Source organism: Halictus rubicundus, chromosome 3, assembly GCF_050948215.1.
Source record: "Halictus rubicundus isolate RS-2024b chromosome 3, iyHalRubi1_principal, whole genome shotgun sequence".
Classification (NCBI taxonomy): Eukaryota; Metazoa; Arthropoda; class Insecta; order Hymenoptera; family Halictidae; genus Halictus; species Halictus rubicundus.
Window position 1 is genome coordinate 20,832,370 of NC_135151.1, and position 25,847 is coordinate 20,858,216.

General features: G+C 44.5%; 1 protein-coding gene across 4 annotated transcripts in view; it reads left to right on the plus strand.

The window, feature by feature from the left end:
• LOC143352935 (LIM domain only protein 3) overlaps nt 1-25,847 on the plus strand; it is a 131,684-nt gene that overhangs the window by 49,372 nt on the left and 56,465 nt on the right. The window contains exons 1-2 of one of the 4 annotated variants that reach the window (XM_076785976.1): nt 24,800-24,839; nt 24,907-24,971. The exons of the other annotated variants lie outside the window; for them this stretch is intronic. Coding sequence (XP_076642091.1) covers nt 24,950-24,971 — 22 coding nt within the window. The 5' untranslated portion in view covers nt 24,800-24,839; nt 24,907-24,949. Of the gene's footprint in view, nt 1-24,799; nt 24,840-24,906; nt 24,972-25,847 lie in introns of those variants that run through there. 4 annotated transcript variants of the gene reach the window in all.

Below are 25,847 nucleotides of genomic sequence, written 5' to 3' on the forward strand. Positions count from 1 at the left end.
ATCCTCGTCGCGCGATCCTCCTGTAATTATTTTCACCAGCGAGCGAGCGGTTTCCGAGAATTGTTCCTTGCACTGCACTGTCTGCAACGTGAATTTTTTCTTTTTTTTTTTTTGAAGAATATGTGCGTTCAACAGCGCAATTACTCCGATTCTTTGCGGCTCGAATTGTATCGTCTTGAATTTTTCACCGCAATTTTTATTTTGGCTAGTCGAGACTCTCATTAATATTCGGACGCTTGTAAAAATAACTTTGTGTTAGTATTAACCCTTTGCACTCGGCGTTTTTTTTTTGTTCTAAAACTAAATTTTTCTTCCGTCTTAGAATATTTTCGTTTTATTCATACGAAACTGAACCGATTTCCACGTATAATATTTAAATGTTCAGTAATCTGTTGAATAGAAACTTTGTAATGTAACAAATATTTTGTACAATTTTAGTGGCGCTTCAGAGTCAACACTCGAGTGCAAAGGGTTAGATCATACGACTTGGATTTTCTTTAAGAAGTTAGCACAATTGATTTGCTACATAAAGTGACAAATTTTTTACAAAAATTGCAATTGAGAGAAAATATTGCGGAGAAGATACTAAAAGTCGTATTTTACAACTTTTTAATGTGGATTTACATTGAAAATTTGGAAAGTACGATTTGTAGATCTGTATGAATTATACAGTGATTCCCACTAATATTCGGACGCTTTTAACAATAACTTTGTGTTAATATTGCATCATACGACTTGGATTTTTTTTTAAGAAGTTAGCACAATTGGTTTGCTACATAAAGTGACAAATTTTTTACAAAAATTGCAATTGAGAGAAAATATTGCAGAGAGGATACTAAAAGTCGTATTTTGCAACTTTTTAATGTGGATTTACATTGAAAATTTGGAAAGTACGATTTGTAGGTCTGTATGAATGATACAGTGATTCCCACTAATATTCGGACGATTTTAAAAATAATTTTGTGTTAATATTGCATCATATGACTTGGATTGTTTTTTAAGAAGTTAGCACAATTGGTTTGCTACAAAAAGTGACAAATTTTTTACAAAAATTGCAACTGAGAGAAAATATTGCGGAGAAGATACTAAAAGTTGTATTTCGCAACTTTTTAATGTGGTCTTACATTGAAAATTTGGAAAGTACGATTTGTAGATCTGTATGAATTATACAGTGATTCCCACTAATATTCGGACGCTTTTAAAAATAATTTTGTGTTAATATTGCATCATATGACTTGGATTGTTTTTTAAGAAGTTAGCACAATTGGTTTGCTACAAAAAGTGACAAATTTTTTACAAAAATTGCAATTGAGAGAAAATATTGCGGAGAAGATACTAAAAGTCGTATTTTACAACTTTTTAATGTGGATTTACATTGAAAATTTGGATAGTACGATTTGTAGATCTGTATGAATTATACAGTGTTACGGTAAACGAGACTTTTGGGTAACGCAGAATGCATGACAAAGCGATGATTCGTTGGCAATTAGCGTCGCTGATCGCTGATCGCGATTGTTTGAACGTTAATATAATTAACTTATTAATCTGTTTCAATAGTTTCGTTCTATTTACTTTTGACGTGAATGAGCTCGGTTATCAATATTTTGAGATACAATCTGCCCGGTCTCGATAAACGCTGCCGCGATTAATTATATTACTGCAATTTGGCGATGTTTATCGGTAAACAAATATTTTTCTTGTCGAGTGTATTCGAGCGCGATCCGTTCTCGAATATCACGGACAAGCGCCGGGATTACGCACATACATACATCCACACATGCACACATACATACGTACGTACATAAATACGTACATACATACATACATCCATGCATATGTACAGGGTGTATAAAAATTATATGTCACGACCACCATAGCGTGATTCTACACCTCTAGATCGGTGGAAATCTGTTAAAAAAATGCACCGCAAAATTCACCTTGACCTTGGAAGTCAAGGTCAAAGTGTCGAAAAATTTTCTTTTATTGCATCGTACAGTACTCATCGCTCAAATTTTTCGCTACTTTGACCGTAAGTTTCGAGGTCAACATGAATTTTGCGGTGCATTTTTTTCTCAGATCTCCATCGATCCGGAGGTGTAGAATCACGCTACGATGGTCGTGACATATCATTTTTATACACCCTGTACATGCATATATCGTTATAATATGGCGAACGAATTTCGCGTGACGTTGGGAACGTGTCCGAGCGCAAAGGAATATTCTCTTGAGCGTATTAAAAGTTGCTCTTTCATCTCGATCGATATCATTTGCAATTACATTCGCCGCGGAATCGGCGAATGGTCTGAACGGTGAACGGGGGTTGCGCGCGACGCTTTCTGATTTTCAGCCTCGAGCGGAACGGAACGCCACTTACCAAATACTCTTTACCCCCTCGCACGCGTATCGATAACACGGCAAGCGGTAATTTTGCTAATGGCATTGCCGCGTCCTTTATATTCTATGCCATTTATGTCCTCCCCCGCTTCGTCCCACTCGCGTCAACCCTCGTGGTTCCAGCACTTCCGGAGACACGGTACGCGATACGTGCGTGGTTTCCGTACACCTTTTGCATCGTACCCGCTCCTGTAAAAGCACGAATACCCTATCCACTTGGTTCTTCAGCTCCCGGGACCAACGACGATCCTCCGTGATCCCGAAAATCTCTCGACAACATTAACCAGTTTTATCTCTCTTTAATTATTGCTGTGATTGCGACAGATCGTCCCCGATCTCCAGAGGTGGCGGCAACCTTGTCCTTAAGGCTTTTGTGAATTTATTTAAAAAATTGATAGATCAGGTACAAAACTATAAATATGTTTAAAGAATTTAAAAATATTGTCCCATTATTTCCAGCTCGTTAAAATGATGAAGAAAAGATATGTACGTCCATGTAGCACCTCGCAATTAATGGAGACAATTTTACGGGTCTGTAGGGAGAATAAAAATTGTCCAAGTTAATTGCTAGAAAATGCAACTTGTCCTTAAGGCTTTTGTGAATTTATTTAAAAAATTGATAGATCAGGTACAAAACTATAAAACTTGTTTAAAGAATTTAAAAATACTGTCCTATTATTTCCAGCTCAATAAAATGATCAAGAAGACAATTTTGCGGGTCTATATGGAAAATAAAAATGGTCCAAGTTAATTATAAAAAATTCTATGACAATATATCACCCATTTTTGCTGTACCCTTTAAACCAACAAATAACGCTTTATTCGTGACATTAAATTTTAAAGAAATACATCTTGATAACACAGAAAGAGATGAACCATTTTACAGTATTTAAGAATAGTGAACGAGTAAATTTTCGCATTAATAATTGCGATGAAAATAACATAACAGCATCCTTAAACTCCTCTAATGTCTTTACGGTTTTGTATTTGGCCAATGTTTGTCATTAAGATTTCCGCTTTGATGTTCCGCGGTGTTCGGACGATCGAAATCGAGAGCAATGATTAATTCCTCGGACGTGGACGTCGATCAACGCCGGCGGCGTCTCCGTAGCGTGGGAAAAGTGAATTAATAACGAAACGAAGCCGGCCTTTTTGATTTAATCCTTTCACGCGTAACAACTCTGCGTTTCCGTACAAAAGCGAAACGACTTTTCGCCGCGAGCCGGGCAAGTTTAATGAAAATAGTTCTTTCGTTTTCATCTGCGGATCTCAAGGGGGGCGCCCCGCGCGACTCCGCTAACGAAGATTCTAATTAACCCGCTGGCGTACAGCGCGCCGCGCCGCGTACCCTAACGAAGACTCCGCGGCGCTGCTGTCTAATAAATATTAATACTATTCATTTCGATACGAGTCGAAGCGACGACGCATAATTTTCGGCGTCGACGATAAAGAATCTCCGGGATCGAGTTGACGTATTCATTTCCTGGCTGGGGGAACGCTGTAAGCGAACAAGCATTAGGGTCAAAATAATTGATTACTTATGGATTTTGAAATCTAAAAATCTAAACTTTCCAGTAAATTCAGGTTTTCGTTTCTTAATTTATTATATAATCTCCATCATTGTCAAGGACAGTTTGCCATCTTTCCTGCAAATTTTCAATGCCTCTCTTATAGAAATCCAGGGTTCGTCAAGCAAAATATACATCTCAAATTTTCTTTGTTGTTACATTCAATCCCGCATGAAAATGAAAAAGTATGCAGTGACGAATATGATCCTCGGAAGGTACGGCCGCCATTTTATTATTGTAAAAAAAGGTTATACTTTTTAGGATATTTTGAAGACAGGCTGCTTTACCGAAAATTGTAAAAGAATACAGTGACTCCCACTAATACTCGTACGCTTTTAAAAATCGCATAACTTTGTCAACATTGGTCTATACTTCTTGAATCGTTTCGAGAAGTTAGAACACAGTGTTGTTTTGAACACAGGCTGCTTTACCGAAAACCGTAAAAGAATACGGTGACTCCCACTAATACTCGTACGCTTTTAAACATCGCATAACTTTGTCAACATTGGTCTATACTTCTTGAATTGTTTCGAGAAGTTAGAACACAGTGTTGTTTTGAACACAGGCTGCTTTACCGAAAACTGTAAAAGAATACGGCGACTCCCACTAATACTCGTACGCTTTTAAAAATCGCATAACTTTGTCAACATTGGTCTATACTTCTTGAATTGTTTCGAGAAGTTAGAACACAGTGTTGTTTTGAACACAGGCTGCGTTACCGAAAACTGTAAAAGAATACGGTGACTCCCACTAATATTCGTACGCTTTTAAAAATCGCATAACTTTGTCAACATTGGTCTATACTTCTTGAATTGTTTCGAGAAGTTAGAACACAGTGTTGTTTTGAACACAGGCTGCTTTACCGAAAACTGTAAAAGAATACGGTGACTCCCACTAATATTCGTACGCTTTTAAACATCGCATAACTTTGTCAACATTGGTCTATACTTCTTGAATCGTTTTGAGAAGTTAGAACACAGTGTTGTTTTGAACACAGGCTGCTTTACCGAAAACCGTAAAAGAATACGGTGACTCCCACTAATATTCGTACGCTTTTAAAAATCGCATAACTTTGTCAACATTGGTCTATACTTCTTGAATTGTTTCGAGAAGTTAGAACACAGTGTTGTTTTGAAGACAGGCTGCTTTACCGAAAACTGTAAAAGAATACGTGTTTCAACGATCGGTACTAAAGGCGAAACAAATTCTTTGAAAATAATTGATTACTTGTGCGTACCCCTAATAATTTCAGCGAACAATGATCGCCGTGGAAATGATTCGAAGCTGGTCGGTGTCGCCGTTGCGGCCTTAACTGGACGTCTCAGCGGCTAACGAATATCGTTCGCGAGAGAGAACTCCGCAAAGAATTGAACGCGTTTTCGTCGATAATCACGCGTCAACGGTCAACGGAAAGTCGATACTTTCATCCGCACGAAAGTCCATTGTGAGGCTGGATGAAGAGAGTACCGCGTCCCGATGAATTGAGGCGGTCGCGTTTTAAGCCTCTTTCGCGCGTCTACGCATCGACATCGGGAACATAACGAGCATAACGAGCAAACAGGCCGAGCAATCAATTTCCCTCTTCGTTTCTCCTTCCCTCTGTTTTCTCTTCTTTTCCTCTTTCCCCCCGTCCTCCCTCCCCGTATCCTGCCGTCTCCCTTACTTGAATCTTTCTCTCTCTCTCTCTCTCTCTCTCTCTCTCTCTCTCTCTCTCTCTCTCTCTCTCTCTCTCTCTCTCTCTCTGTTTCTCCTCTTTCGAAGTCTAGCTCGACGGTGGCCTAGCTGTTAGTAGTTAAGAGCAATGGTTATAATGAGACCCCATTACGACGCGACTTTTAAAAATCTGTCTCTGACAGCTGGACCACGATGGATTATTCTTTATCCGTGGGCAACAGTTTATTTAAAAGTAACGAGACCGCCGCGGATAATGAGCTGTCCTTCTTTATTTCCATCCCCCCTGTCTGCCTATGAGCTCCTCCGGCTCTCCCCGGAGAGCGCGTCGTCTCCGTCTCTTATATGGCAAGCGTAATTGAAGTTTGTATCCAACGTAATAAATGTCCTCCGCTTGCACCGTGTGATTAATAAATGCCGAGATTAAAGAATCACGGCCGGGCGAGGAGCGTCGCGCGTACTCTCTTCCTCCGGCGGCCCTTCTCGCTTTTCTCCGGCGGCTCTCTTTGATGGAATCCACTGTTGCAACCGGGAACATGACAATCGATCGGTCTTCTCGTTCTTCGCGAGAAGTTTTACGGTTTTATAATTGACGACCGACGATAGAAACGGAAGAAAATATGAGTAAATAAACGGTCCGACTTCCGCGCGCTTAACGCGTCGCCTGGACAAACTGTCTTGTTACTTCACGACGCAGGCTTGTTTAAACGACAACGCGAGGTGCTGTGAAACTGTTGCCACGTAAAAACAAATTAATTGAATTCCGCGCCTTTCCGTCGGAATCGATCACCGTAAGTGTTTTTTGAGATTGAGAATTTTAACATACAGCGTTATTGGTTTTGGCGAAATGAGGGATGAAATTATAATGCTTCTGTGTTGAAATACTGTCGTAGGCACTTCAGTTTAATTTTCCTCGCCATTATTTAAGTCTTGGACGACAGTATTTTCTCTACTTTTTAAATTGCATAGTTAATCGATTTGGCAAACTAAGCGGCTCAATTTTAAGTTGAGAAAGACAGAGAGAGAGAGAGGGGGGAGGGGGGAGTGTTAAGGCACCACTAAAAATTGCTGTATCATTATTAAAAATATTTTTGAAATTATTAAATTTCTTTGTACGTAACAAATTACTAAACATTTCAGTATTGTAGGAGTAAATTGCACCATTTTCGTATGTATAACATGAAAATATATATATATATACAGAAAGGAAATATTCTAGGTCGGAAGAAATGTTTCGTTTTGGGGTTAAAATAGCTTCGAGCGCAAAGGGTTAACTCTGGCCAGATTTCGCGAAAATTTCGGCCACGGACGGTGTCGCAAGTTCCCGTTACAGGATTGCTCGAAATTGTTTAATCTTCAAGGGCTGTACTTATTTCCGACCCCCCCCCCCCCCCGGCCGAGCTGTGCAATCCGGTTCCGTTGGCTGAAATCTCTTTTAATTATCGGCGTCGAATAATCGTTCGTTCAAGGCGCGAAATTAATGGATCCTCCCACCTCGGCCCTCCGGTTCTATATTTACTTCCCCATCCCTTCCTCCTTTTACCTTTTTCCACGGCGCGGCGTCTTTTTCACGACGTAACGACGAAACCATATGGGGTCGGTTGTGGGGGTGGGGGTTGGTTGGCTCTATGGAATCTCCATAATATTCTGGCTTACAGAAAATGACAGCTTTTAACGTTGATGCACAGTTTATACCGGGAGTATTATTTTAAGTGGCGCTGTCTGTATAATTCAAGACGCGGCGCGGGGCGGCGCACAGGCGGAGAGGAGCGGGAGAAAGCGCGGCGGCGGCGGCGAAGACCCTGCCGATATCAATTCGTAAGGGCGAAAGAGAGACGAAACGGACGGTACGACGAAGAGGAAGGGCGGGCGGAGAGGAGCGGTGTTTCATCGGCGAGGAGGAGACAGCGCAGGGAGGAGGCGAGATGAAGCGAGAGAGCGGAGTTTGCGGGTGAGGACGGGGGAAGGTCGACGCGGTAATGGCATCGTCGTGTCGCCAGCTTAAAGCTCCAGTGATTCTCAATCACGCGAATCCATTCTCCGCGTCCATCGCGTTGCCGTCGAGTCCGCGCCGCGGATGGAACATCGGGCCGGCTGCGCTGCAGATACGTTCCGCTCCGTCGATGGCGACGTTTCCGTCGTCGGACAACTGTCAAATAAATAAACTCAGCCGGCCTCTCTCTCTCTCTCTCTCTCTCTCTCTCTCTCTGTGCCGTTCGCTTCGGAAAAATTTCGACGTTCGCCCGCGGGGCTACCTTTTGTACGCGAAGAGCGTAATGGACACCGTGAACGCAAAAGAAAGAAGAGAAGAAACCGAGAGGAGAGGAACGCGAAGAAAAAGATGAGAAAGGAGGGTGGGGGGTCGACCGACCGCAGAAGGGGACCAGCTGCGGTCGCCTCTAATCTTCGTAGAGGCTCGACCCCACCGAATTAATACGAGGACCCCGAAGAAAAGATAAACATTCCTGTGAATATACTCTCCGGGGTATACACGCGAGAGAGGTGCGCACATGCGGGCAGCAACCGTGGCCACGGCCACGCCATGTGCCCCGCCTGGCAAGATGTTTTGACCGAGCGGAGATGCAGAGGATCCCGTCGTCGTCACGGATGTCGTTTCTGTTTAATTGTTCGCTCTCTCCCCTTCGTATCCTCCTTCTTCGTTCTCCCGGCCGAGCCGGCTTCGTGAACGAGACACCCGAAACGACTCGCCCGCGGAAGATATCAGGGGTACCCATAAGTAATCAGTTATTTGTGTTCAAAATATTCTAAAAAGTATAATTTTCTGTTTACAACCCTGTAATAAAATGGCGGCGTCCGTACCTTCCCGAGAGTCAGATTCGTCATTGCATACTTTTTCATTTTCACGCGGGATTGAATGTAACAACAACGAGAATTTGCGATGTTTATGCAGATGTATCAACAATAAAGGGCCCAGCAGGATAGGACTGGTCCAGCGGCCCCAGTACGATTTTTATCGGTATTGTAAACAATGGTTTTAGGTTGAAAGATCATCCCCCAAAATTTTATTTTATATGTGGTAATGTTATACATATACAAGACGGATAAAGATTAGTGTTAAAGCATGTCCTTACCTGTAAATAAGATTTTCAAATCTTTCTCAGTGATTTCCGGAAAATCCATTACAGCGTTGTCAGTCGTTGGTGTAAATGGTTTTCTACGACGACTTAATTTCTTTGCTTCTACTAATTCCTGAAGCGTGTTTGTTTTTATCCGTTGTTTCTTCATATAATCAGTAATGAAATCTATCTCTGGATCGGTGTCTAATCTTTTACCAAAAAGATTGACGAAGATTGAATAAATCTATATTTTGATTCCTAAAATTCTGTTTTACACCTACATAATGTCTATTTATAAATTCAGGAAGATAAAAATAGAATATGATACGATGCGTCGCATTCAAAAAGTAATAATTGATCAAGGAGTTAGGAATTAGAGTCGTAAGAAACACTGCACTATACATTATACTATTGTAATGGCGTAATTTCATTTGTTTTTCAATATTTAACTATGTTCCACCAATCTAAGGATCTTGAAACTTTTGTATATATTAAATAGGTAACAGAAGATTGTTCTTGAATTTTTTGGAAGTGGTCACTCGAAGGGTTGCTTGCAAACCCCACCCCTAAAAAATTAAATAATTTTTTTCTACCCTTAATAATTTGATCACAATTGTGAAAAAAAATATATGATATGAAGGAGATAAGTTCGAATATTTTCGTTTTTGTTCCATCTGAATATCTTAATCAACAACCGAGAAAAAAAAATGATACAGTTACGGGGAATTAACCCTCATATTATCCTTAAATGAAGGGTTAGCGACTTAAAATTTTCGGGGATTATCTTTCAACCTAAAACCATCGTTTTCCAATACCATTGTTTACAATACCGAGAAAAATCGTACTGGGGCCGCTGGACCATTCTTATCCTGTTAGGCTCTTTGGTTTTTTGTTAGTCAAGTTCTGAAGCAATGTTCACGTTCGATGTTTACGATAGCGACCTTGATTTTTTGTTGAAAATCGATTTTTTTTCAATTTAAAACATTGCAATTCCTTGTCGGTTAAACACTGATTAACTTTCGTACGAAACACTTTCCTGTCCGACCACCCGAAGGGTCCGAAAAATCGCGGGGACTAATTCGCGCCGCACCCCGTATAATAAATTAAGAAATAAAAATTTACTACAAAGTTTGTTTCACATTTCAAAAATAATTGATTACTTATGGGTCCCCCTAATATTCCCGGAGGACAACCGTCGTTTCAGGTGTGTGTCAGAGCCGCGGCGGATCGTTCGTATTCTGTTCCTCGATCCTCGATCGTGCCCGCGTTAAATTCCGACACCGTTGAATCGTCTTTGGAAAAATCCATCTTCGCTCCGGCAATAGGCGGATTTAACGATATAAGTAACTCGACGGGAATTCAAGGGACGATTGGGGTGGCTGCGCGTCGTCGGTGGTTAAGGCTGCCGAGGGTGAGCGGACAGGGACGGAAGGGGAGGATTGGGAAGGAATCAGGGGCAAGAGAGACAGAGATAGGGGTGGGGACGGAGGAAAGAAGATGGGAACAGGGAGCCAACGTCGGCGAGGGGGTTCAGAGGGGAGGGGGGGAGGGAAGCGAGAGCCGATAGACGTAGGCGCCGGCCAAGTTGCGCCGCTGATTGCACCACAAAGGGTGCAATTATGCGGCCCTCCAGCAATCACCGCGCATTCTGCCCGCCATTTGACCCCTCGGCACCCCTCGACGGCCTCTCCCCCCCCCCCCCAATCCCTCCCCTCTCCCACGGAAACCTCGCCGTGCTGCTACGAGGCACCTACCCGCCACGGGTACATAGGCACGCTGCATACTGCCAGAGCACGACAGACATATCACCGCTCCGGGCCACTGTCGCGTTTTATTTAAATGCGCCCCCTCGACGAGCCGACACCACTGAATGCCCCACGGAGCCCGTGCAATTTAACGCGGTATCGCGAGAAAAAATCTGTTAATGAACGATTGTCGGCTACTGGGATTTCGGATGAAAATATTCTGGAAATTGGACGCCTTTCTTTCCTCCTTTCTTCGCCCGGTCGTTTCCTCCTCTCACCCCCCCCCCCCCCCAACCGCGTCGGTCCCCAACGACGAATTCGCGCGGTGATCAAACGTTTATTCGCCGTCTTCGTTCCCCCGGATCCCGGCGTCCCCTACTGTTCCGTGAATTATGACGGGATAACGGGTAATTTCAGATCCGAGCGCGCCCCTCTCTTTTTTTTTTTTCCAGAAACGGGATCGCGCCCGTTCGAGTCCTGTCGCCCGCGGGCGGTCATTGTTATTCCGAATTAACTCGACGAATCCCCTGCCGCCGCGTGCGCGATCCCGTGACCCGATTAGATCGTTTGCACGCCACGTTACGCGCTGTTAAGTAAAACGAAGGATTTCCCGGTTTTGCTCGAACCTCCGCCGTTCGACCGCGTGAATCTTAAATCAATATTTGCCGGGGAAGCCCCGAAAGGTGGACAAACACGTTGGCCAAACCTCTCGAAGCGCGAGTACACACTTTGTCCGCCCAACTCTAATCAATTAACCGTATAGTACTGCGGTTTTGGTGTTTCTTCACGAAGCTATTCTTCGCGAGGCATAAGTAACAGAAAACTCTGCGGACGATTATGCAGAAGCAGCCCGGGAAACCCGTGTCACGGGGATTCAGCGGTTACAGTGAATTCTTGAGATATGTCAACAAAATCGGAAGGAAAGTCAGAAATTGGAAATCGCATAATCGCCCGCAGTCTAGCGATGAAACGTTAACGAACAGATGATTGCGTTTTTTGCGAATGCTCATGGTGTCCAACAATATTGCATAATGCGAAAGCAACGTCTGAACCTAATATTCGAACCTAACGAATGCTCATTTACTCAACGTTCGTGTTGCAAGGTCTGTTAGTTGATTACATGAAATTGTGAGATAGGTTATAACAATGAACCGGTATGCTAATAGTAAATTCGGTTTTTTGTGTCGCAAGATCTGTTAGTTCATTGCATGAAATTGTGAGATACGTTATAACAATGAACCGGTACGCTAATAGTAAATTCGGTTTTTTGTGAGTTCAGTTCTGAAGGAATGTTTACGTTCGTTTGTTTACCTCTGAATGCGAGGCGTTGCTACTACGTACCGTCGAAATATGTCAAATATTCTGGCAATTGATTCATAGTGATATTTTCTTTCAAGGTCATCTGAAAGTCACCGTACAGCAGGTCGTTGAATTCGTTTCGACGTCGCCCACAATATTATGAAATTGAAAATAGTTCCATTAAAGTTCCATTAAAAGATATGACAGCGACCTTGATTTTTTTTGGTTGAAAATCGATTTCTTTTTAATTTAACAAATTGCAATTTCTCGTCGGTTAACACTAGAACTACCGAACCAGTCAAAATGACTGGTTCCTAATTTTTTCTTTTACAGTTATTGAAATCGTAAAAATGTTTTCATCGGAAATTAATGCCTTTAAAAAATGACCTTGAAATGCGTCAATGACCTCTTCATTGAAGCACATATTACAATAAAAGTTGTATGAAGTCTGAATGGGCACAGTCTTGTCACCGTTACAAAACAATATACATACGTTAGTCGCATTTATTGCTCGGTAGTTCTAGAGTTAAATACTAATTAACTTTGGCACGAAACGCTTTTCCATTCGACCACCCGAAGGGGCTGAAAAATCGTGGGGACTAATTTGCGCCGGCACCCTGTAAATCAATGTTATGCCAAATCAAGAGACTAACGAGAGCGACGCCATTTTATCGATCAAGACTCGGGAACTTGTCTCCCATATGTGACCGATGGAATTCGGAACGCAGCGAAACAACGAAGTAGACACCGAACGCGTCGAAAGCACGGCATCAAAGAGGGCATTTATCACCATCGATCCATCTCCCTCGCGACCGATTTAACCTATCGTCCCAGTGATACGCTTTAACGACGCCTCCGGAGTATTTCATTTCGGTACGAGCTCCGATAAACTTTCTTCCCGCGCGGAAGAAGCGTCCCGCTCCGAGAAGAACAGTCAAAACGTTCCTTATCTTCGAACCGCGCGGGCTTATCGGACGATTTTTCGAACGGGATCGAAAAAGGTCGATCGCCGGCCGAGCACATGGTCAAATCCGAGAGCTAATATTTGAAAAGAGGCGGACAGACAGACACGCCAGACGAGGCGGTCTCCTCCCCGTGCAGCTCGTAAAATTTGGCCGGAGCGTACCGGCGCTGCTTCCTCCCCTGGCTTCCTCCCGGATAACCTGAGAAAATACAAGGAGTCCCTCGGGGGAACGGTCGGCTCGACACTCTTAAGTCCGTCCTGCCAACAAATTAATGTCCTCGGATTACAGGAACGGGCCGCTGGGAGAGATTCTCGCCGGGCGGCGACGGATACGTTTTTCAAATTTACTTTAAACCTGGCGCTCCCGGGTTTCGCGTCCGAAAATACATACACACACACGCGCGCGCGCGTGTCCCGGAGTCCCGGGCTTCTGGACGTGTTCCTACATTAAAAATCGTACGACGGTACAGCCAGGGACCGTCCCTTCCAAACATAAAACACTCGCCTGTTCGACGCTCCGGGGCTGTTCGTCATTTATTTAAGCCGGAGCAGATGATCTCGGGAAAACGTACCGTATCATCTGTACGTGTTAAAAAAGTTAAACACTCGCCCGAACGACGTGTACGTCCGAAGACCTTCCAACAACATGATCGTCGAACCTGAACTAACGAAAATTTTAACACGTTCGCGGACGTGAATGCTACAGCGTTCGTTTTCATAGCGATGAAAAATGACACGAATGCTGTAGCGTTGAAATTATAAAGCCAATTTTTATTCATTTAATTTTACAGAATCTTAAGATTTTGTAATTAATATACATTTCAAAGTAATGACCAACCGTGATTACTAATGACAGTTAACTTATTATTGTTGTTTATGTCTAATCAGATTTCGGATAGTACAGGGCGTCACAAAATTATATGTCACGGCCACCATAGCGTGATTCTACACCTACGATTTGGTGGAAATTGACATAAAATTTTAAAGCCAATTTTTATTCGTTTAATTTTACACAACCTTAAGATTTTGAAATTAATGTACATTTCGAAGTAATGACCAACTGTCATTACTGATGACAGTTAACTTATTATTGTTGTTTATGTCTAATCAGATTTCGGATAGTACAGGGCGTCACAAAATTATATGTCACGGCCACCATAGCGTGATTCTACACCTACGATTTGGTGGAAATTGACATAAAATTTTAATGCCAATTTTTATTCATTCAATTTTACACAACCTTGAGATTTTGAAATTAATATACATTTCAAAGTAATGACCAACTGTCATTACTAATGACAGTTAACTTATTATTGTTGTTTATCAGATTTCGGATAGTACAGGGTGTCACAAAATTATATGTCACGGCCACCATAGCGTGATTCTACACCTACGATTTGGTGGAAATTGACATAAAAAACTCCCCGCAAAATTGACCTTGACCTTGAGAATCAAGGTCAAAAAAACAAAATTTTTTTCGTTTAATCGTGTTCTACTGGTCATAAGGATCGATTTTGTGAGAGAAACCATGGGTCGCGTCTCGACCGTTCTCTTAAAAAATGATGTTGCAGTTCTCATAATTTTCGCAGCTTCTTTGTTTGTAAATTTTCTACATCCAGCGACAATATATAAGTAAACAGCGTCCTATTGACGAAGCAACGTACTACGACGATTTACCGTGACATATAATTTTGTGACACCCTGTACAACTAGTTTCAAGAAAAATTGCCTGTCTATTTTCGCAGCCCACTGAAACTCTTACTGTCCGTGAACGTGCTAAAGACTCGCTGGAAAACTGACGCCGGGGCAATTGTTCACGGGGTTAAAGCGTTCCAGTTGCGTAGAATGGCGGAATAAATGTAACTTTTTTGTCAATTCACTGTTCAATCAAATAATTGTATCATGCGATTGACGCAGCATGTTAATGGCGGGGGAGGGGGTGCGCGGTCGTCGAATTTCGTTCGGAAGAAAAGCGTCGGCAAACGATCCGTGAAATCGATAATCGTTAATACGGACGGGATCGGAGTTTTTCCGTGGACGGAGCATTTTTCTTGTCGCGTGACCGTGTAATAAGTCGTCGGGGATCCCGACGCTGACACCGCGTATCGATCGTTCGACTGTCCGTTCTTTCTTGGTTCGTCCGTTCTCCTTAACTAACGGGCATAAGGTAGGAAGACACAAAAGCCCGTTGGAAAGAGAGAGAGAGAGAGAGAGGGAGGGAGAGGGAGAGGGAGGGTGAGGGAGATATGAAAGCAGGCAGATTAGCGGCTTTAATGCGGCACTTCCTGCCTACAAGCAACGGCCGAGGGGGCGAGGTCTGGCAACTTGACTCTGAACTTGCTCAGAAGCCGGGAACACATCTGGAACGTTTCTTCCGCCGCACCTCCTTCGCCGGATCGTCCCGTCCTTCTTCCTGCTTTAAACTCGGCCATCTATCCGCTCCCTCGCTCCCGCCGTCGCTTTTTTCATCGTACGCCATTCTCTTTCCCCATAATCGGTACATCGTGAGTGGTCCCGAGTAACAGGCAAAAAGCCTAAAATGATGCTCCTGCGGTTCGCGTCTACGTACCGCGCAGACCTCGCCGAGACAGCCGCCGGATCGGTGAAAGATAATGAAAAGTTACGAATACGCTGATTTTTCTCCGTATATGTCGCCACGGTCTCGGTGATAAACGTCGCGGAATTATCCCCACTACCTCAAGGTTTACCCTGTGAGGGGCCTCGGATGCTGAGGAATGTAAACATAACACAGGGCTCAGGTAGGTTTCCTGGACTATACACGATTCTGGTAAGACCGTTGTTGTTGACATACATCGAGTACTCACTGTATAGCATTTTTTGAACGTTCTCATAAGCCATAAATGCATGAAGATCCGCAGTCTAGTCATCAACCTGTGAGGTTCCTCCTACTTAGTCACGCATTCGCATTTTTAGAAAGCTATTCCGAATTTGCAGTGCGCGCTTCGATGGAAAAGAAAATTAAATTTCTGGACAATCTAATTAAGCGGGAGAGTCCTGGTGGGACGCTCTGTCCACAAATTCTAGTGTTCGGACTGCTGTTATGACTCTCTTGATATTAGACTGGATCATTCGCAATAGGAAAAGAAAAAGTTGACAAGTAAATATTCCTTGCTACAGAAAGTTTCGGATACAGTAACTTCTCGATATATGTCAACAAACGGGCCTTGAATCGTGCAGGAGACATACCCACGCAGTGTTATGTTTGCCTCTCGAGCTTCTTAGTCCCTCACGGGGTATACCCGGTGGTAGCAGGGATAATTCCGCGACATTTATCGTCCAAGCCTTGGCGACATACAGCGAACTCTCAATTTCTCCAATTCCTCGATTTCGTTAAAATCTCCAAGTTAACATAACTTCTCTCGATAGTAATCCTCGTACGACGAAATGCACGTAGGTATACACAATGGAAAATTTAATTTTGTGGAATCGAACTACAATGAATTCTCGATATATGTCAACAACCCAAGTCATGGCAGCGCCGTGAATCGTGCAGGAGACATACCCACGCAGTGTTATGTTTGCCTCTCGAGCTTCTTAGTCCCTCACGGGGTATACCCGGTGGTAGCACGGATAATTCCGCGACATTTATCATCCAAGCCTTGGCGACATACAGCGAACTCTCAATTTCTCCAATTCCTCGATTTCGTTAAAATCTCTAAGTTAACATAACTTCTCTCGATAGTCACCCTCGTACGATGAAATGCACGTAGATATCCACAATGGAAAATTAAATTTTGTGGAATCGAACTACAATGAATTCTCGATATATGTCAACAACCCGGGTCTTGCCAGCGTCGTGTATCCTCCAGGAGACGATACAGTCACAAAGATTGCAAATTCTATCGTAAACATCTTATTGAAAAATACATTTCTTGCTTCAGATACCCCTTAAATGTACAATGAATTCTCAGATATATGTCAACAATCGTACAGGAGACATAACCCGAGCCGTGTTATGCTCACCGAGGTCTCTCGAGCTTCTTGACCGCTCACGAGATATCCCCCGCAGTAGCGGGGATAATTCCGCGACATTTATCACCCAAGCCTCGGCGACATATATCGAGAAATCACTGTATCTGCAGTGTACGACCTGTAAGCATCAAATTAGCCGGTCACCTGTCCCGAGACACCGGTCGGACGGTGAACCGGCCAAAAATTAGGGCGAAAGCCGTGTACAGTGAGTGGCGAGTTCCTTCCGAAATCGGTGCAACGAGGCGATAAATGGCGGCAATATCCTGTCGATCGTGGCGCGACTCGTGTAGCTGGCCGAGCGTGTAAAATCGGTGATCTCGCGTTCGCGGCGGCTTCTTCCTGTTCGTCTGGTGGTGCGTATCAGTGTTGTCGGCGGCAGAGATCCAGGGGGTGGCTCACAAGCAAGAGCGGGCGGCCAGGCGGGAGGTTATTGCCTGTTGGGTGATTTATCTAGTAATACTAGCCGACAGGCCACGAGGCCGGGGCATGGGCATGGGGGGCAAACCCGTGCCTTCTACCCCTACCCGTGGGGCCAACCACCGGCACCGGTGGAAATTAAAAACTCACTTTATTACACGTCTCATTCTGCGCTCCCCGGCCGTCCCCCCCGCCCCCGCCCTCGCCTCCGCCTCGCTCCCCGTCTCTATACGATGCTCTCCTCTCCTTTCCTCTCGCCTGCCCCCGGTCGTTCCGCTCTCGTCACATCCTGCTGCCCCTGCAGCGCCTCGTCCACCGCGGACCGACTTAATATGAGGCCGGCCATACCTGATGGAACGAATATTATTAAAGTTCGCCCGCACGCGAAACCCGTGAAATATCGCTGCTCCCTTCCCCCCACCGTTCTTTCTCTCTCTCTCCCCACCCCCCCCCTATCCACGGCAATACCCTTCTTCTCCTCGCCGGCGTCGTTTAGACCCTTCACCTCCTCAACTCTGCCTCTATGTTTCTGTCTCTGTCTCCGTCTCCGTCTCCGTCTCGCGCTCCCGGTCAGCTTTCGGCTCTTGCCCCGGTGAGCTTTTATTATCCGCCTCTAGCTTATATACTCGAGACGGTGGCGAACTCCTAGAGGCGAGACATAATCGCGGTGCAAGCGCAGATGTGAATACCCCGTGCGCCTGTTATGATTACGTATATGGATATGGCTGTGGATGTGAATATACAACACAGTAGTCTTACTTTTCAGTGTGTTTATGGTGGGAAGGTCCTAGAACGCGTCTGATTAGGTCAACGCGTGTGCGCTGTACGGACGCGTGTCGGTATTGTGTTTGTAATTATACAGATGTCGTTAGACAGGTATTACATTGATCTCTACCTTATCGATAGCTTACAGTTACAGGTATATACAGGCTCATCCGTTTTTAAACGGCCAAACGTCAACCAGCTATAGAGGACCCCAAATGAAACAACTTTCACCCCTAACACTTTTTTTTTCGATTCGGTCTTGATTTTTAGACAATTGCAAAAACCCGTCATTTTTTGCGTTCACTTAAGATTAAATATATTAGGACTGCAATTATGTATCTTGATGATTTCTCCTTTGTTTGGTTTAAAATAAATAGGGGCATCTTTTTCATTAAGTCAACTTTTTTCTATGACTTTTGGATCTTGGTTTTTTCGACATGGGGCACGCCGTGGAGACTGAATGAAATAACTTCGAATCGAAAAAAGTGTTAGGGGTGCAAGTTGTTCCATTTGGGGTCCTCTATAGCTGGTTGACGTTTGGCCGTTTAAGAACGGATGACCCTGTATATATATGTATATACAGGGTGAGTCACCTAACGTTTGCACCTCAAATATCTTTGTTGTTTCGAAAGATACGTAAAATATGGTAAGGACAAAGTTGAATGGTACAATGGGACTGACAGGACGCCATTAAAAAATGTTGTTTTTATGTCATTTTTTTCAGAGATATCAAGGTCACCTTGACCTTTCTTAAATGGAACCACCCTTTTCACCTACAATGACAGTCCCTTTCAGTAGGAATGCAATGACTATATTATTCCAAGGTTAATTAGGACTCACCCTGTATATAACAGTGCCTACGCTGCGAATTGGCCGCCTGTCCTCCGCGGTCCTCTTACATTCGAGCGCGGCGGGTTTCAATTTTTTCTTTTTTTTTCTCTCTTTTGTTTTTGAAGTAAATCGAATCCCGGCGAGGATCGCAGGGGGGGGGGCACGGTTCTCGTCTCGCGATGGATTATTTATGATTCCATGCTTTTATCTGTATTACCTAATTGGTACGGAGCGATGGTGCCGGTGGCGGCGGGCCAGTGTCGCCGGCTCGCTTATGTATTAAGATCGACCCGGCCCGGCCCGGCCCGGCCCGACGCGACGCGGGGTCTTGTCACGGAAAATTTCTGTTGCGAACCGGAAGCGAAATTGCGATGTACCGGATAATCCGCCGCAGCCACGATTGCAACAGATCCTGCCGGCGATGCGATGTCTCTTAATCATCGCGTGGACGACATCGCGCACACGCGACAACCCCGTGTGTCACTCGTGCTCGTTCTGTAACGCGATCGCGTGAAGTCGTTCGCCCGTTCTATGGCGGCGTTTCGTGTCCCGCGACGCTTCCGTCGACGCTGATACCAGGCGAACGAAGAACAAATTCGTCGGAAATGTGGCACGACGCCGGAATTCAATCACTATCTGCCGCGATTGATGGCTCGGGAAGTCTGATTCCGCGAGACACGCGGACGGCCCGGTGTAATTTGATTATTAACGCTAGATGTACCGAGCAGAAAACATATAAAAGTGAAACGTCTTATAGAAGGGAAAAGATTACTTAAAAAGAATTTACTTAACAAGTTCGTCGCCGCGATATGTGGGTGACGGAATTATTTGTGCAGGTTTTAAAATGAATTTTTACGTTGATATACTCATTGTACGAAACTTGATTAGGATCTGTAACATGCAAGAAAGTTGGACGATTACTCGGTATCGTACATTTAATTTTTTGCAATTTTTATTTCATTAAATAACTTACTTTGATTTGATGGAAGTTTTTGGGGTTTCCAGTTGGGCGTTCAAAGCGTTAAAGCGATTTGAACGATTTTCACGTGTACTTGAATGAAGAAGTCAATTCAGTAATTTCCTACGAAAACGATTTTGTAATTTCGATAATTGCGAAGAACGGGCGTTTGGACCGTGGTTTAGTGTTAAATTCACTCGAAAGCAAAGATATTCAGATTGTTAAGCGAAGCTATACAGTGATTTCTCTGTATATGTCGTCAAGGTCCGGATGATAAACGTCGCGGAATTATTAAGAAGCGCACATATGATTCGTTTTAAATTAATATTAGAATTTGCACTATTATCCACAAGCCCAATTATAAATGAGAACAATTTGGACCAGTTTCGAAATCGAATTGCCGCGTCGTTCGAAAAACGAGAAATATTCTCAGCATTATTGGTACTTTTAGCTAGGTACTTTAAAAAAAAAAGGTAGCGTCGTTGGTGATATAAATTAACTAGGAATCCCAAATTGGATTCAACTATAAACCGCTTCAAATGAATCTATTTTCTCTTACACGTTCGTCTCATAAGAGAACTCGTGGGTTTCGCGCGCCAAACTTAATTAGTTTTAACTTTCCGTCGTAAATTAACATATCGAATTAACTCTCGTAATGTTTCATATTGTTGGACAAGACGATCACACATAAACAACGCGTTCGTTTGTTCGTCATTGTTTTCTCGTTGCTCTCACTTGACCCTTTTCTTTTGGGACAACCTAACAATAGCAATCTAACCATTTAACATTCATTTCAAAGCAACATAAACCTCAGACAAAACGAAATACAGTGATTTCTCGATATGTGTCGCCAAGGCCTGGATGATAAACGTCGCGGAATTCTTCCCACTACCGCGGGGCATACCTCGTGAGGGGCCAAGAATCTCGGGAGGCCTCGGTAAGCATAACACGGCTCGAGTATGTCTCCTACACGATACAAGACGCTGACAAGGCCTGTATTGTTGACATATATCGAGTATTCAGTGTAGCGCGTAACCGTTTACGTTGGTGTCGCTGTGGGCAATGCTTTCTTTAAATTGTTAACGCAGTTCTAACCGCCATGAAGTGGTTTATATCACTGATAGTCAAAAATTGATTTTCCCTAAAATCTGGGGAGCTTACAATTAGGAGAATCAACTGTCTTCCTGCCATCTTCAGTCAGTCCATTCGCCCTCCAATGGTAACGCATCAAAATTTGTAAAAACCGCTAAAAACCGCCTTCTATTGTGTCGAAACCAGTGGGATTTCAAATTTCAAATTTCTCTTGACATTTTCGAGCTAGACACGACCTCGGGCCACTCCGCTCACCGTTTGACGATGAAATCTTGGCGCTTGTTGGGGGCCGGTGCTGCATAATCCGCAGACAATCAAGATTGCCGGATGGAGGTGTGCGGGTAGCGGGATTGATTCAATTTCCAGCGCGAAAGGGTGGGGGGGAGGGGGAGGGGGAAGGGGGAGGGGGAGGTTATGGACGGAAAATTGAAGCGCGTCGACGATCGGGCTCGAAAACGCTCGTGGTGCATACTTCGTCTTGTACAGCGTCAAGCGGCGTTCGTCTTCGGCGCGTCGCGTCGCGGCGTCGCAAGACGCTCCCCTCCCCTCCCCTCCCCCCTCCCACTTCCCACCGTTCCCGAAGACACCGTTTACGCACTCGTTCGCACGCGACCGGTGCGACTGTGCGCGGATGGACGGCCGGATGACGTACCCGTCGGTATCTGGCTGGTTTTATTAATGTCAATAAGGCAATTATCGCCGATGAATGGCGTGGGCGGGTATCTCGCTCGTACCATTGTCGCGCGCCCGGGGGTTACCTGCCCTCCGGTATCGATGGCTACGAACGTGTTTTTATTCACAGCCGAGTGGAACAAGCTTATCATGCCGCGCGTTCGCGACCGGTCTCGATTCAATACCGTAACGATCGCCTGCGGGGGACTTCGGGCAAATAGTTGCCGCGTGTTTCGACGGATAATTTCGTAGAACGCAAATACCGTCTGCGGTGGAATAACAAGGCAAATTGAAAAAATAAAATCGGAGGAACGAGCACGCCGCGCGCGTTACGTTCAACTCTCTCTCTCTCTCTCTCTCTCTGTCTCTCTCTCCGTTTTCGCGTCGATCTCTCGCTTCCCTCCGACACTAGGAATTCCCATACCGCCACGTGATTCCTTTCCCCCGCGCGTAGATCCCGCGATCTCGTGGAGCCTTCCTCGGGGGTAGGGCTTATTGAAAATTATTCACGGCGACCGCTTTAAAACTAATTTCTTTTTCGCCGGCTCCTTGAACGTTTGCGCGTTACTCGGCGCACTCGCTGAACGAAATATACCGGGGAATGGGGAGAATAATATAGGAAAGAGGGGTTTCTCCAGTCTCCGCTAAGCAATATCTATCCACCCCACATGCCTGCCTGCCTGCCTGCCTGTCTGCCTGTTCGTATTATCGGTGTGTACAGACGGGCTCTCAGCAATTTATCCATTACGGTCCCAGTCGCGCGCGCACTATTATTGCATTTTTTGAAATTATTGCTCGCCCAGCATCGACAACGCGCTACCATCTTGATTGACAGGCTGCGCCTTTATCGCGGACACGACTGCGCGCGGAATGCACGCCGGTGGTGCATCGATTTTATTGATTTTTTCTCTCTCTGTCCCTCCCTCTCTCTCTCTCTCTCTCTCTGTCTCTGTCCTACCTACGCCTTGATAACACGTACACGCTCGATGTGCCGAGCCGGTTTATCGATAACCAAGACGCTTTGTGTTATATTAAGACGACGATAAACGGATAAATCGATGATTACTTTCGAAAGCGATCGGTGGCACAGTTCGCGAACTTCCCGCGAGAAAGATTGTCAAGTTGCGATTGAAACTTCGCCCCTCTTCGACGCCGTCATAGCGAAAGTCGAGCGTTCGAGGTGCACAAAGCGATTCTAAAATAAGTTCGGAGAAACTACTGCTGCCCGATTCTGGTCATCGCCTCTGCTACGAAAAGTTCTCGTACCAACTAATACTAGTTTTAATAATACTCGCTGGGAGCTATGAGTCCTGCGATCGCAAATTTGCGACAACTTGTCGGGCAACATCGGTGCAAGCATTTTTTCAAATTTGTTCATTTCATCCGTCTCGCTCGTTGTCGGGTTATTTGGCGGTAGAGTGTTATTGGATCTTTTAGGGATTTGCGAAACGTGCACATTGAATTAAAAATATTTTTGCTTTATTTTTACCAGTTTAGTAGATATCTAAAACAAAAAATATATTATTTAGGATTCTGGCTGTTGTAATCTCTTGACAGAAAGAGTACCACAGATTTTCTGACTTATATGGGTCAGGTGTCGCATAAACTACAGGGCCACAAAATACCGAAAAACAAAAGAACAACATCGTTTCGAAGTTTCCAGTTTATACTTTCAGCAACCAATTTGCTAACTCACACTCTTGCAAAATTCGAATTTCCCAAACAACAAGCTAATACAATTTCTACTTCTAGTTCCATGTACAATACAGGGTGGTCTAAAAGTCGCCGAACCATTTTAAAATGCAACAACACTTTTAATTATTAATAATTCAAATTTAATCGTTCATGAAGAAAGATTCGAATTTCAAATTGTCTCGTAACATTCACGCCATCCCGTACATCCGTCAAGTTTCACCCGGGAAGAATATGTTTCGGGAAAAATGCGTCTAAAGTTTCGAACACTATTTCAGAGAACAGCTTCGGAGTACAAGCAGCTTTAACGCAGCTAAGCTACCGAGTTCAGCAGCACGGCTTCAGAAATTACGTTTTCAAAATTGCTGAGCTGTAAGAAAAAAGAGAAAAGCGAAAAACGATTTCTACAGTCCGTCAAACCATGGGAATCCTTTAACACTAGGTTTACGGAGCATTAAAACTGAGTATTTCACGTTACTTTATAAAAATAAGAAGAATGTGTCTATCCAAGTTTTCAGCCATTTTTTAAATAGTATATACCTAAGGAAATAAGTTTCTTGAGTAATTCCACGTAGATGGATCATCGCAATCTCTCGCGCTACAACCTATTCGCAGGGAAAAGGAATAATCGTAAATTAAAAATATCAGAACCCGTCATTTTCACGGGTCGCCGGTTTTGGCGAAAATGTCAAAACCGAAAAATTTACCGTAGAGCAGGCCGCGGTGGCCGGGTTCGTTTCCTCGTTACAGTGCGGCAAGTGCGCCACGATATTCGTCAATCTTTCAGAAGGTGTAGGTACATGCAGGCTCAATTATCCTGAGTGTGCTAGAAGCCGATCGTGTCCGAGGAGACTTCACCGGACCGGAAAAGCTGGCTCAAAAAGAGGAAGCGAGCGATATTCGGAGAGAGAACGATGGGAAAGGAAGAAAAAGAGGGAGAAAGAGAGAAACCGAGTGAGCCACGGCAGAGCTTGGTAATACATCGTGTCCGAAGCAAACTGGAAGGATATACGTGTTCGTTTGGGGCAGCGAAGTCCGCAGAGGCCCGGCAAAGGTTGGCACGGTAAAAAATTCAGAGGGTGAATAAATCAAGGAACGTCGCAGCAGCCGTGGCGCTCTAGGTATAAGTACGGCCCGATGTGGCACGATCCGGCTCGTCCGACTCCTCTTCTTTTGTACATACTTTATGGCGAATAATGCGTGAAAAGGGAGAGGACGAGTGGCGGCTTCTCGAGGCGCGTCTCGTTTTCACCGAGGACATTCCCACGTGTATGTATATACGAGGTTCGAGGCGCGTAATCCTCTGATCCGTTTTCAGTCGCGCGATGATTTAGGGCGAGCCGGTCCTCCGACGGAGAGAAAAGCAACGATTAACCACGGGCGACGCTCCGCACGCATTCGTGTACCCGGAGGTGTCGAGTTCTGCTATTCAAAAAATTGTCCTCCGCACCCGGGGGCCCGTTCGTTCTACGACGGTTCGACTCCCCGATCGAAAGTCCCCTTTCCAGAATGCGTCAAGTCGACCGAAAAATGCGATTAGCCTCTCGGAACCAGATTTTTATCTGGATACCGCGAGAGAAAGAGTCATGCTCTCGACCGATGCTCGTCTGTCCGGTAGTGGCGAGAAACGTTTCGCGAATAAGGAGAGAGAATAAGGGGTCCGACACCCGTATCGTTCCCGACATTCGATCGAGCAAAAAGGTGACGGTAATTACAAGCCTATACGAGACATCGCCTCGACGCCTTTTACGCTACAACCTATTCGCAGGGAAAAGGATTAAGAGGCCGGACAAGGAGAATCGAGAAGCAGGATGCGGGGGAGGTGTATCAAAGGTAAGCGCAGCGGCGATGGTAGAATTGCGAGAGGCAGAGAGATAGAGAGGAAGAAGAGTGGAGCGGGAAACGTATCTATACGGTGGGTATAGATCGCGCCGTATCGTTGAGTAAGTTGGAAGCGGAGGGCAGGAGGCTCGGAGGGATGGTGGCTCATCTTGTAATGGACTCAGAAGACAGGCGAGTCGGCTAATGGACCCCTGCTCTTCCAGAAAAGCTCTCCCGGTATCTGTGACACACTAGCATCGATGCCATCGGGCTGCGTCCTTCCAAAATCCGCAACGCGCGTATCAGCAGGCCCGATGTATTATATTAGACCCATAAGTAATTATTTGGAAATCTGAAACGAACTTTGTAGTCAATTCCAGCATTATCAAGGACAGTTTGCCATCTCTCCTGCAAATTTGCAGTTCCCCTCTTATAGAAATCCAGGGTTCGTCAAGCAAAATATGACTCAAGGTGCCTCCTTACATTTTCTACGACGCTGGTGGTCGCAAAATGTGATACTGGAGATATTGATACACTTCGCAAAATTACTATACGTTCATATGTAATTTCTTCGTTGAATTAATTCCATTTTGATTCCTGCTATATTAACCCTTAACGGTCCGGAAGTATTTCAAGTTTACTTCCCACCAGGTCCAAGCTATTTTTCATACGAAAACTGTGGACTCAACATTTTTATATCAAGTATAAAATATTTCTATTTTATTTTTTTTTTGCCGCCATATACGCGGTATTGGACCCAGTAAGTAAAAGTGCCATGCCACTTATGTGGCGGCATTGGTGCGTTAGGGGTTAGGTTGACTACAAACATAGAACTGAATAATTTCTTGTCTGAGCAATTTTTCATACGAAGAGAAACCGTGGACTCGA